This window comes from Balaenoptera ricei, chromosome 15, assembly GCF_028023285.1.
Source record: "Balaenoptera ricei isolate mBalRic1 chromosome 15, mBalRic1.hap2, whole genome shotgun sequence".
In the NCBI taxonomy this organism is placed as follows: domain Eukaryota; kingdom Metazoa; phylum Chordata; class Mammalia; order Artiodactyla; family Balaenopteridae; genus Balaenoptera; species Balaenoptera ricei.
In genome coordinates, this window is record NC_082653.1 from 69,270,726 (window position 1) to 69,285,034 (window position 14,309).

Here is a 14,309-nt window from a genome sequence, read left to right on the forward strand (position 1 = left end):
GCTTTCCTGGGAGGCTGGGGAAGCAATGAACGCTCTTCTCAGAGACTCGCCTCCCAGCAGTGCTATTTTTTGCCATCCGCCCTCACCCCCAGCACACGCGCTCGCACACACACGCACGCACGCACACACACACACACACACACACATAGACCTCGCTGGATTTCTTTGCCTTGAGTCTCCCGGGGCTGTGAGGAGCCAGGCGCATCTCAAACCGAGCTGGCAGCTCCAGGCTCCAGAGCCATGCCCTGCACGGACCCTCATGCTTACCAAGCTCCTGAGGAATGAAAGGAACCCAGGGACCCTCAGAAGGCAGCAGTGATGTGGACCAACCCCCTGGAGCCTGCACCCTTCCGAGGGCCATAGGCGACCCAGGGAACTGGAGAGAGCTCCAGACAGGAAATCCCAGCTTTCCCAAAGTCCCTGTGGATGCTGACAAAAGGAGACCTGAATTTTTGGAAGGGCCTGTCCTAGGTTACCCAGCTGCAGAGTGATTTTCCCCTCTGGCATTGAACCTCCCTCTCCAACCCCCAGCCATCTAGAGTACCATGAAGAATTATGAGGATGTGTGACAGAGGAATCCAGATGTTGATCACTACTGTGGGAGCCTTCGCAGCTTTTAGTTTAATGACCATTGCAGTGGGCACGGACTACTGGTTATATTCCAGAGGTGTGTGCAGGACTAAATCTACAAGTGATAATGAAACCAGCAGGAAGAATGAAGAAGTAATGACCCATTCAGGGCTGTGGAGGACCTGCTGCTTAGAAGGTATTTACAAATTCCTCTCAATGGCCCTAAATAATCCAGTTTCTGATATTCTGCTATTCCAGTGTGTCGTTGGGGAGATGGAGGCAGTGATGGGGAAAGAGAGATAGTTCAAATTATTGCCGAGAATGTGCAGATGTCCAGATTGTTCCAAGCAAGACTAATGCTGTGTGGGATAAAAGGGTTGGGTCTTGTTGATTGTTTTTGGTATAAGCTTCATGAGATGAGATTTTGTGGTACTCTAGGCAGCTTCTGCAGTTGAGAAAAAAGTCTTCAAATCTAAAACCTCTAGGTATATTGTGAACTGCTTTGCTTTGATCTCTGGCTTGAGATGGGGTCTTTGGCTCTGCTTAAGTTGCATTTCAGTGGGGGAGAGGTGAAGGGAGAAAAGGAGGGAAGGGGGAGGGGGAGAGAGACAGAGAGAGAGAGAGAGATTGATTCTGACCTAGCCTGGCACACTCTGTGCTATTTCCTTATTTCTCAACATAGTCTTATCAGTTTCTTCTGAGTTTGGTCTAACTAGATATTTTCATGAACTTCCATTGCCAACCAGTTCCAGACTAACATATATGAACCTCTAAACACACACACACACACCGCACACACACACATTTTAAGAAAACTTATTAATACATCTCCATTTGGGATCAAAAAACAAACCTGAAGTCTTGGTATTTGGAGTCCACCTGTCTTCTTCCCTAAAGCATCTGCAAACCCAACAAATATATTTCTATGACATTTGCATAAGATTGATTCTCCAAGAATCACAGCATACCACTTCTCATTCAAAAAACTGAGGATTTATTCTAAATGATAATGAAGAGGACAGACCAATTTTAGAATGTCAAGCTCTTAGGTAGCCTGTCTCACTACTAAACTTGCTTTCAGTACACCAGGAGTCACTCTCAGCATCATTGGGCAATGCCTGGATGTCAGTAGGAGTAAACAGAAAAATAGAGAAGGAAACCAAAGCTCTTTAGAGCCTATGAGCCTGAGGGAAGGCACTGGATTAGAGGGACAGAAGGGAGTTTTCTCAGGCTTCTGAGGAATCTGTGAAGCTTGTCATAGTGATGAGCAAGGAAATCTGTGTTTCCTATGTGCTCTCCTCCCCTGCCTGCCATTGGTTCTCCATGCCTGCATTCCTACTGGCTGGCATTTGTCAGGGCTTCTTGAGAAGTTGCATTTATGTAAATTGCTTAGGAAATCATGCTATTACATCACTTGCTAGTGTAATGTTGCATCATTGCCTGGCCTTCCTCCCATGTTCTGACACTCTGAACAACTGCTCTCCTGACTGTAGCACTACTAGAGTTGATTGTTTCCATCGCAAATTTGCAACTGGTGGGAAGCCCAGGTAGGAAAGGACTACTTTAAATGCAACAAGGATTACTGTATTTGATGTCTGAAGACCTGGGTAATGCTGCAAACTATCTGTGTGACCTTGGCTAAGACATTTACCCATCCAACCCTCAGTATATTAATCTGGTAAATAATTAATTTGGAATAGGTGGTCATGAATTAGCACTATCCAAAGCTCTTATTGTATACAAGGTACTGATGGAAATTCTTTCCTAAACATTGACAAAAATCTAGTATCTATGATTATTTGTGATCAGATATGGTGAAGTCATTTACCTTAAGGAAATACCATAATTCCCTTTCCTATGTTAACAATAAAGAATTGAGTCATCTTTTATAAAGTTGAGATTTGGTGGATGTTTCGATGCTTAGATGGTTCCAGGGTTGGCATAAAAAATCTGAGGTGCCTCCCAATCCAGAAATGGCACATACGTAGACCAAGTTTCAGTTATTTCCAATTCTTCTGCCCCCTTGACCTAAACCTGGGAATTCACAACTAATCACCAATTTTGACCTCCCCTCTTAGGGCCTGAAATTCCTGAATCCTTGCTCAGAATTTCTCAACTGATGGTTTCTCTTTTCTCCAACATCATCTCCTACACCCACAGTTTGTACAAGCAATTGGAACCCCACCCAGTTATTCTGTGGGCTTAGTGGGAGAAGTGAGAATTTGAATCAAGAAGAAATTAGATTAATCTAAGATATGTTCTTGGTCAGGTGAATTCTTCTGAGAAAATTTCTTGCAGTCTCCATGCAATTTGGCCCAGTTATTTATTTATTTTTTTTTACATTTCAAAGTATTAATACAGTAAGATGCATAAACTTTAATGAATCACAATAAAATTTTAGCTATGTGTACACCCATATACTCAACACCTAGATAAGCCTGGCTGAAATCTGAAGCCAAGGTTTTCCTTCATGTAATGAACATATCAAGTGTTCAAGGAATTTGCAGGAACCTCTGCTTTCTGCACGGGAAGACACATGCAGTAGGCAGCATCCATCCTCTGCTGGAGTGAAGGTGTACAGCCATCTCCTGCCCAGTATGTCCTGTCTCCCAAAGCCTTAGCATCCTCACTTTTCTGGTCCTTTAAGTGTTAAAGGATAACTGGGGTGGGGGTGGGGGGGCGGGCATCCATACATTTTTAAGAGTCATGAGAAAATGTGGCTATTTCATACAAAAGAAGAGAATGCTCCAGAGGGACATGACAGCTGTCTGCAAATATCTGAAGGGCTGTCATATGGAAAAAAGATTCGAAATGTTCTATGTGGCCTCAAGGGGTTAGAACTAGGAGCTAGAAGAAAACAGGTTTTACTTCAATATAAGTAACTATCTAATATGGCATGGGGAGCTTTCAGAAGTTATGAGTTGTCTACCACCAAAGATATTCAAGTATAAGAAAACTACATCAATTGTTTCCAGTCTTAACTAGTCAACAGAATCATATGGGGAGATTTAAAAAATAGAGTATCAGGCCCCCACAACTAGGTTCTTTGCCTCCATGGGTCTGTGGTGGATCACTTGGAATCTTAATTTTCTAAAACTCCTCCAAGCAATTACGATATTAAAGCCAACACATGTTGAGTATTTACGATGGGTCTGGGAATGACCATGTGTGTTAGGAAGGATCACGTCTCTCAAGTGAGAGAAGAGATGTTTCCAGTTTTCATTTCTATAACTCACCAGAAAGTCATTTATATTTAGCACTTATTATGTGCTAGGATTGTGCTAAGAATTTTGAAAAAATAACTTTCATCTTCAAAGGTGTTCAATGATGCAGGTATAAGTATTAGCCTCATTTTACAGACAAGAAAACTGAGGCCAGGAGAAGTTGTATAACTTGCCCAAGGTCACATACCTACACTCAGCAGACACTACCTCACCTAAGCAATGTTGCTTCACTGAGCACTTGCTAGGGAGCATTAATTCATGCTCTAGTGGATAGGTTGCTGCTGGTACAAATATTAGCTTGTGAGAATGCCCTGACACATGGGTTTTTCCATTCAGAAGCCCCAGATCCCAGAACACTCAGCATGCCTGTGCAGCCTCTACAGGGGGGCAGGAGCCACCAGACAGGCAAACACTCAGAGGCAGCAAAGGACACTCTTTGAGTGAAAAAACAATCGACCTATGTAGAGACACCCACACTGAGAAGCCAGAATGAATGCCTGACTCATTAGCTGGAAAGCACGCAAGGCATTCACAAAGCAGTGCCCCTACCTGCTGCGTGCTTTCAATGGCGGTGTGTGAATTTGAATGAGAACATGTTCAATATGTGATTCTCTCATCAAGAAACCTCTTGAACTCCTAGTTATAATCAAAGTGATGTGTTTAGATCATGGAAAGGCCACTGGCCTAGTAGCAAGGAACCCTGGGTGCTAATCACATTTCTGTCACTGATAGTTATGTGAATTGTGTACGTTATTTCCTCCTTTGGACCTCAGTTTACCTAGTTCTAAAATGAGAGCTTCAGATAAGATTAGGAAGTAACAAATCCAAAGGTCCCTGTGGACTCGGCAGGTAATGTAAAGTGTGAAACAAACATTTCACAGTCCTCTTACCTCAGTTATATTGGGGTGGGGGAAGGAGTAAGAGTGTGTTTGAGAAGATATAAGGTAACTGAAACTTGGTCTCAGTGTGTGGGCAACAGAGAGTAGTGCGGACTGTGGCACATTGGAAACAATTTCTACGTGGCTTGAGTCGATCTTTACTCTGGGGAAATGTATACCAAACTTGGCCCAATATTCCAAATTTTAAAAAGCTAGATGTTAAATCTGCTGATTTTTAAAATGTGGGCAACTAGTTTAACTTTTTAAACATGCAGTGCCAGCCAAACCAAACTCACTTTACGGCTGAATTTGACCCATAGGCTGCCTTTTGAGCCCCGGAAATTATCTAAAAGCCCCTTTAAATCCAGATTTCTGATATTTTCGTTTTTGATTCCTGAATTGCTCTTTGTTAGTCAATAATCACTTATTCAATTCATTAAAAAATTGCCTACTAAGAAAAGAAAGCCCACTTAGGATTTTAGGACAGGGAACTTAAAATTATGAAAAAGAGGTTCAATAAACTGCTATTTCTGCTACAGATGGGCCTGGATGACATCAAACATCTGGCTGAAAAACTGAAAAAAAATTAACCAGTCATTAGAAATTCCCCCATATTTCCAAATCTCCAGATGGTTGACTTTTTCAGCCAGATGGGGTTCCAGCTTCATTTATGTGTTCAGAAGCCTTCGGGGAAGCTTCAAAGACGTGGTTGAGGACAGGGTTGGGAGAAGGACATAAGTATTTTCTATGTGCCAAGCCCATGCTAGGTGCTTTCACATATATTAACTCATAATTTTCACATCTCCTATCTGCCCCCAGCAGAATATAAACTCCATAAGTACAGGGATTCTTGTCTGTTTGGGGCACTACTATATCCCTAGAGCTTAGAAACAGTACCAAGTAGTCACTTCTGCTCCCTCTGTCCTAGATTTAATGCTGCACCTTCCCTTGGACATGGGTGCAGAATGCATTAGAACTCTCTTACTCTCTTCCCTACTCCTGACCTTCTCCTTATTCCTTTCTCTCCACTCTTCTACCTTGACCCTAAAGCCCATGAGGCAGATAGAAGATAGAAATGGGCTGGAGTCTTAAGACAGGATGGGGGAGACTGACCGTGACCGTGTCTGGGGGCAGGTCAGGATGGGGAAGGTGGCAGAGGTTGAGGTGTGAGCATGACTAATATTCAGCCAGAACATGTTTGTATAGCCATACTGCTTGTTAAAACGTTGAAATACTTCCCTCCCTGTTGATAAACAACAACTGGTCCAAGTCCCTCACCAAACCCCCGCCACTAGCCCTAAGCCGTTCATGGAACCTCTCAAACATCCACTAGATCCACCAAGTAAGAGGTTAAAACCTGGTCCAGCAGGGCCATCACGATCATGTTCCAGCCCTATGGAAGCATCCATTCTAATTGGCTCGTCTTGTGTCCTACTTGTGGTTAAATAGTTTTGAATCTTACTCTTAGTTGCGTCATCCTTGATGGAAAGGACTCCTCTTTTTTTTACCACAATCCCAGCCTTCTGACCCTAGGATTCTACCCATCTTAGAAAGTAGATAGCTTGAAAATACTTTTTTTTTTTTGCTTAATCATTTGAGATGTTATCTCTGGATTGGAGTAAAGGCAAATGACGGGCAATCCAAGGTTGGGTGACCAATGTAAGCTATTAGCATGGATGACTGGTGTGGGTAACCAGCACGCATCAAGAAAAAAATAAAACAAGAAATCAGGCAAAAAGATGAGTGTGTCCTTTTTTTTATTTATTTATGTATTTATTTATATTTTTGGCTGTGTTGGGTCTTCGTTTCTGTGCGAGGGCTTTCTCTAGTTGCGGCAAGCGGGGGCCACTCTTCATCGCGGTGTGGAGGCCTCTCATTATCGCGGCCTCTCTTGCTGCGGAGCACAGGCTCCAGACGCGCAGGCTCAGTAATTGTGGCTCATGGACCTAGTTGCTCCGCGGCATGTGGGATCTTCCCAGACCAGGGCTCGAACCCGTGTCCCCTGCATCGGCAGGCAGATTCTCAACCACTGCGCCACCAGGGAAGCCCGAGTGTGACCTTTTAATGTTTAATGTCATAGAGTAGTATCTAACCAGCTTACTTAAGTGGTCATCTATTTCTCCGGGGGAATGTACCTTTGTTTGACTTAGCTTTTATTATAGATTCAGGCCCAGTTGTATAGTTAGGTGTTTACTTGTCGAAAACTTGGGAGGATGCACATATATTTTTTAGTTCAGTAGAGGTACAAATGATTTCTGTTCATTAGAGGAGATAACCTCAAATGTTGTGGACTATTGCTCACCCTCTAGGACATTAATCAGTTTTATAGATAACGTAAAGATATTATTTCAGATTTGTTTTTTAAAGACTTAATTTTATTTATTTTTGGCTACGTTAGGCCTTTGTTGCGTGGGCTTTCTCTAGTTGTGGCAAGCGGGGGCTACTCTTTGTTGCGGTGCACAGGCTTCTCAGGCTTCTCTTGTTGTGGAGCATGGGCTCTAGGCGCGTGGGCTTCAGTAGTTGTGGCACTTGGGCTCAGTAGTTGTGGCACTTGGGCTCAGCAGTTGTGGCTTGCAGGCTCTAGAGCTCATTAGTTGTGGCACATGGGCTTAGTTGCTCTGCGGCATGTAGGATCTTCCCGGACCAGGGCTCGAACCCGTGTCCCCTGCATTGGCAGGTGGATTCTTAACCACTGAGCCACCAGGGAAGACCCTCAGATTTTTTTTCTTTGAAAAAAAAGTACATAACATCTTCCTTTGAGCCAGCTTTGTCATTCTGCTGGTTCCCTCACTGATGAATTGAATAAAACTTGACATAAGCTCACTGTGTATTTTAGGAGAATTATGTTTTTAACGATTTGAACATTATACTCCGACATGTGGAAGTATCCGCAATGAAAACCAATGTTTCTGAGGTTAAAAAGAAGCCTACAAAACTCCAAGGTTGTTTTTCTTTTCCTTCATCCCATGACCCTGCCAGAGTCTACTTTTTCGATGTAGGAGCAAATGGGCCTTTAACAATTTATGTGTGGCCACAAAGAATATCAGATAGTAGGAGGGGTTTTGAGGTCAGGCAGACCTGGGTTCTTACCTGAATCTGCCGTTTACTATCTACAAGACTTTGGAAATTGCTAAACCTCTGAGCATGAGTTTCCTTACCTGTACAACGAGGAAGCAAAAGTAGCAAGCAGTTTCATCTGTTTCTGCCTTAGTTCTTAGTTGTGTCTTGTGGTTCCTTCATTCCTTCATACCTCTAAATAATATGTTGACCAGTAGTCCTTGATTCATGCATTTTAGACAAGATCCATTTGCTAAGACAAATGATAAGTACGCTTTTTTTTTTTTTAATAAATTTATTTATTTATTTATTTATTTTTGGCTGTGTTGGGTCTTCATTTCTGTGTGAGGGCTTTCTCCAATTGCGGCAAGCAGGGGCCAGTCTTCATCGCGGTGCGCGGGCCTCTCACTGTCGCGGCCTCTCTTGTTGCGCAGCACAGGCTCCAGACACGCAGGCTCAGTAGTTGTGGCTCACGGGCTTAGTTGCTCCGTGGCATGTGGGATCTTCCCGGACCAGGGCTCGAACCCATGTCCCCTGCTTCGGCAGGCAGACTCTCAACCACTGCGCCACCAGGGAAGCCCCAAGTTCGCTTTCTTATACCACTACCCTTTCTTCCAATACTTTTGGCTCCTCAGTGAGTTTACCTGTGGCTCCAAGAAGAATCATTCATAAAGATTGAGGGTGGCTGGAAAAAAGAGAGACTGGCATCTCATTCCTGGATTGGATATTAGCTTAGGCAGCACACCTGCTCATCTGCTCATGTGCATATTTCAGCAAGGAAGCTGGGAGGCAAGACCAGGGCTGAGAGAGGGAATGGCAGCAGGTCCGCCTGTTTAGAATGGAGAGGTCTCTGAGTTGAGTGGATCTATGGTGGATACTTGAGAGCTTGAGCCATTTTGTCAGTATCCCACCCAAGAGAGCAGCCTGTTAGGCAAGAAGACCTTAGACAGGGCTACATGATGTTCATGAAGATGTTGTCTTGCACAGGGCTACCTGGCCTAGGGGTCAAGCAGGGGCTGAGAATCAGCTCATGCTCCACTTCCCAAACCATGCATGTTGGTCCAGAACTGAGTCCATCCAGATGGAGGAGAGCCGGTAAAAATGTTCACAGGTTACTGTATGGGCCAACTGCAGACCCAGCAGCATGGGGCTGTGAGTTGCCAGTGATGGGAGCCAAGGTGGGATGGAAAAGACTGACCTGACTCAGGCACCTCACATCAGGAAGGAAGTTGCAGTGGGAAGACCCCACAGGGCCCTCCAGTAACAGATGCATGTGCCTCCAGCGGAAAGTCAACATACAGACTCCTGTGTGCAGAGAACCTGACCATCAGTGTCAGCTGGAGGAACGGTAGCAATGAACAGTAATGGTTTGCAACCTCATCCAGCTAAGTGAAGTGGCACTTTTGGCCTTTTTTTCCTTCTTGTTCCCTGCCACAGCATATTGAAGGTATTCCCATCTAAAAGAGGGAGGAGTAATAAATAAATAAATACAGTGAGAAAAATAAAATAAAAGAGGGAGGAGTAGGGATACAGCTTTGCAATCAGATAGGCAATTGGAAGTTTTAACAACCAAAAGTGACTGTAAAGTTATGAAATCTGCCCAAAATATCATTAAGAAAATGAGGGATTGGACATAACACCGTTGAAAGCCAAAATAAAACAAGTGCCTGTTTATATACCACTTAGTTCAGACTTATCAATAAACAGGATATATGTCATCATGCTTTGTCTCTAAAATTCTACAAGTTGAAAATTTAATGATGTATATGTACTGTGATACATAATTACATCTCAGGGGTTGGCAAACTATAGTCCATTGGCCAGATTTGGCCCATTGCCTATTTTTGTGCAACCCACAAGCTGAGAATATATTGTCCATTTTCAAATGGTAGAAAAAATTAAATAACATCTCAAAATATTTCATGACACATAAAAATGATAAGAAATTCAAATTTCAGCATCTATAATTCTGAATGTTGTCAATTTAAAAATTATGGAAATTTGTTTTCTCTACTGTTGTATTAATATCTACATAGTATCCTTGATTTTGCTGCTTGATCTGCAAAGCCTAAAATATTTACTGTCTGGCCCTTTACAGAAAAAGTAAAGTTAGCCAATCCCTGCTATATCTCATTGCAGGAATCGGTAATAACATTTTATTTCTAGAAGTACCCTTTGTTTTCCGAAGAATGTTGAATTGCTTTCTTTTTTTCTTACACGTTTTACCTTTATCATAGACTCTTCAGATCAGGTATTCTGTTGGGTTCTCTTTTCTTTCCTGAAGAACTCTCACTTAGTTCTTTGCCCAGACAGTCCTTGTCCTCTTTCTGAGCCATGAAGAGATTGAAAGAAAGTCAATGAGATCTTCCCCTCTGATGGTCTCTAGGGAAGGCAGCCCCTGGCCAGGTACACAGGGAACAATATCTGTTGGGGCAGGCAAGAGAAGAAAGCTTTGGTAACCTGTGTTCTGATGGCAATGAAAAAAAAAAAAGACCCTAGAGACAGATTGAAGGTAAACTCTATCAGACATGGTTACTGGGTGGGTGAGGGTGAAGAAATTGAGGTCCACAACAGGCAGCTGGTACTGAGAGTCTAGACAGAGGTACTCATCCATATAGTTCCACAGATGAGGTTCATATGATTATGAAGCTTCATGAAGAATATGATGTGAATGGGCACTTTTATAGAAAGAGTCTCATCCTCCGTAAGTGTTAAGAATCACTAATATAGAGTTTAGGACAGAGATGAAACCTGGGTTGACACTTAGGATCATCCAAGCATAGATGGTAACTGAAGACATGCAAGTACACAAGAAGTGTCCGAGAAACCCCAATGACTACAAAGAGGGAAATTGACAGAACCCTAAGTAACATTAACACTATGGGGCAAGGAACAGAGGAAACTGTGAAAACTGAAAAAAATGAAGAAAACTAGAAACAAAAACACAGAAACAGAGATGAAGGAGGAGAAAGAATTCAGGATTTAAATACCATTTTGATGGTCTACTGAGGCTTGCTCTAAAATGATGCAGAGGAACAGAAATGTCTGGCACTAGAAGCCCTCTGGCTTAAGACAGTTCCTTACAAGGCAGAGACTCATCATCTGTGGGCTACTTCCTGGGTTTGCACGAGAGGGCCTGCTTCCAGGGTAGATCTGCCCTTCCTCCTGGGATCGGTAAGCAGGTGACATGACAATATGGATCCTGGAGATTGCTTCTAAGGAAGCTGCAGAAAGAGAGAATGGGTCATGAGAACCCTAGAAAGAGGTGCCAAGGAAACAGTAAAATAATAATTAGCTAACACTTAATGAACACCTTCTGGGTGCCATGCTACAATTACTGGGGCAGATTGCACGTTCATTTCTGGGCTAACTCCTGAGCATTTATTTATTTCTTTAACGTGCACAGACTCTATGCCAAGCACTGTTCTACGTGAGCACTTGACAAACGTCATTTAATCCTTGTGCCTTCTTCAGAAGGTAGACATTACTATTATCCCCATTTTACAAATGAAGGAATGGGGACCCAGAGGGCATGTGGTTAGTAAGAGGCAGAGCTGGGTTTCCAACCCTACCCTGTGCTGCCTTTCATTACTGTACTCTACTTGCTTGGATAAGCACTAGTATAAACAGATGCAACTGATTCTCATAATAGCCCAGTGTACAACTAGCAGGGCTGTTCCACCAATAAGGAGACTGAGGCTTAGAGAATTAAAGATCACCTGCTAGGTGGTGGCAGGGCTGGACTTGAACCAGAAGCTTCACCTTAATCACCACACACTGCACTGCCCAGGGCTGCTGGGCTGGGTTTTTCCAACCTGCCCACTCCTATATCCAGGAGAGTTTGATGTCAGTCACTGGCTCTGAACCATTCAATGACTGGAACTATTGTGAAAAATAATTAACCCAGCCTTTGTCAATTTTTATTCCACATCCAGAAAGCAAGGTCAAGGAAAAGATATGGTAAAGCTAGCAAGATTTAGACATAATAGCAGTAGGTTGTGAAGAAACACCACCTCTGGATCAAATGTAAATAAAAAATAAAAGGCAACACCAATCATTTGGAAGAACAGTTTCTTTTCCAGAGTCTAACTAGACGCAGATGAGCAGACTATTGGAGATTCTTGCATCTTCTACATTGGATTTGGGGTGTTTGCAAACTTGAGGGTGCCATTATGTTCGTGGCTGTCCCACTTCCTGAGGACTAGACTTGGGCACATCATTCATTTGACTTCTTTGAGCTTTATACTCTGTGTCAGGCAGGAGTCAAGTTTTCTGGGTTGGATAATTCTCGTACTTAGGGTTCTGCAGCCTGATTCTCATGCAGCAGCCAAGGCCAGAAACATTTTGGAAGAGCACCCAACCCACACCAGACATGGAATAGACGAGTGTACCACCAGGTCTTGTTCTTAGTGACCTTGGGCCTGAGTAGGCTAGAAACGGGCAGCTGAGATGAGCTTGGGGCAGCATGACTTAACACCCTCTATCCACATTTTAACCTGCATGTTGTAAGAAATATTATCACATATGTTTTGCCATCCAAATACTCTTTATCCACCACATTTCCCTGAACCACTAATCTAGAACAAGAGCCTGGCACATAGTCGATTCTTAATAAATATACATTGAATTTATTGCTTGTGAGTAGGTAATTTAATTACCTTGAGTTTCTCTTAGTGAATCCATGCTAATACCTAACAATCATTGTTCTGCCATTAAGTGCTCACAAACTACTTTTAAAATAATATATCCTATAATCCCTGCCACAATGGATGGTAATTCAGCAGCCTGTATTTTGAGCAAGTCTGACTTGAAGATCTCAACATTGTTTGTCCATCACTTATTTTCCATTTTTTCCCCCTCAGAAATGATCCAGAGTAGTTTAACAGTCTCATTTAAAAATTCCCTCAATATCCTGGGTGCAAACTTGGGGAAGGAAAAAGGAAAATACATGTTGTGTGGGATATATTGTGCACAGATCTGGCAGGCACTGTTTCTATTCTTCGTGCTTCAGATTCTGTATATATTTGGATACCTGCATGTTTAGGAAATGGAATTTCCACCACTCTATTTTCCATAGCATATGCTATTCAGCATCATGCATAGCTGCCTTGGAATACAATAATACCTACCAGCTAAATTAAAGTGATTCAGAAACTCACGGGTAACTGTTGAGGTGCCTTCCATCACCTCATCTATTACAAAATTCTACTGTCACCTGTGGAAATTGATTTTGGCATTGAGCAGTTAATACACATGCATATTTACAACAAATCGTTTTGACCCTTTGCAAATCACAGGACAGTAGAACCAATTAGCTGTTTATCAGCTTAAAGTGTCTTAAAATATGTACTATCAAGTAAGTCCTGGTTTTTCAAAATATTACTTTTCACCAAAGATGAATCTGGCTTGCAATCAAAATGCCCTAAGTGTTTAGAGAAAAATAAAAAGATCAAATCAAGAGGCAATGATGTTAATCTGAGTCAAAGGTCTGCTGCACAGCGTAATAATTGCTCTTTTCTGCTTTTTTACTCTGTGGTGAGTGATGGCTTAGCTCTGAGCAGTGGGGAAATGGCAGGGGTTGGATTCTAAGAGATAATGAGGTCTGAACCAAGGAAAAGTCAATCTGGGCCACCCCCAACGATGATTTTCCAGTTGGAGTCCCTGGGGCTGAGCATAGGAAATGGAGAGTCCTAGCCCAAGACCACGGACTTTCTCCAAACTCTCTTAAAGTAGGCAGAAGTACTGGGGAGGGGAAGGGGGATGAAATTTTAAACAGTGTGGTCAAGTTTGGCTTCCCTGAGAAGGTGACATTTAACCCCAGATCTGAAAGAGGTAAAGAACCAAGCCATGTGGGAAGAGCATTCCTAGCAGGCAGAAGGAACAGCAAGTACAAAGGCCCTGAGGTGAGGAGGTGCCTGGGGTGTTTAAGGAGCAAGGAAGCCAGTGGGGTTGAACAGGATGAGTGAGGAGGAAAAGAAAATAGGTGAGGGTGTTGAGGCCAGAAAGAAGCTGTAAGAACTTGGACTTAGAGTGAACTGGAAGCCTTTGGAAGAGTTTAATCCCAGGAATGACGTGTTCTTGAATTTGCCATGTCTGAGTCTTCTCCTCACCTGCATTATTTGCTGCTTGATAGAAGGAGCAGTTTGTCCTGTGACCTTCCTTGCTTCCCCCAGGCAAAACTTCAGCTCTAATCGTTAAAGCTTTTGCCTCACCTCGCCCTCGTGCTTCTCTTAGACTGGGCACAGTGGAATAGCATCTCTTCAGCACTGCCTTCCTTCCTCCCCTGAAAACAAGCCATGGTCCCTTACTGTCTTCGGTATTGTATTTCTCATTATGGGGAAATGGGGTTTAAACGAAATGACAATGACGTGGAAGTTTCTAATGCTTACCAGATCTTACAAAGCTCTTGGAGTCATCATTCCTGTAGGGCAACCTCTTCCTGACTCACAGATTCACCCCCTTCTCCCCCTCAAGCTGGCATCTTCTCCCATGCTGGTCCCTCTTCTCAGTCTGGAGAGGCAATAGGAGCTGTGAAGTAAGCGGTTTGCACTTGAGGGGAGCTCCAACCTGGTCCTCCAGC

The 14,309-nt window shown here is 43.1% G+C and overlaps 1 protein-coding gene across 1 annotated transcript in view; it reads left to right on the forward strand.

The window, feature by feature from the left end:
- The first annotated feature begins 555 nt into the window (after positions 1-555).
- Positions 556-14,309, forward strand: part of CACNG3 (calcium voltage-gated channel auxiliary subunit gamma 3) — an 86,278-nt gene continuing 72,524 nt past the window's right edge. The window contains exon 1 of the mRNA XM_059897262.1: positions 556-766. Coding sequence (XP_059753245.1) covers positions 556-766 — 211 coding nt within the window. The remainder of the gene's footprint in view (positions 767-14,309) is intronic.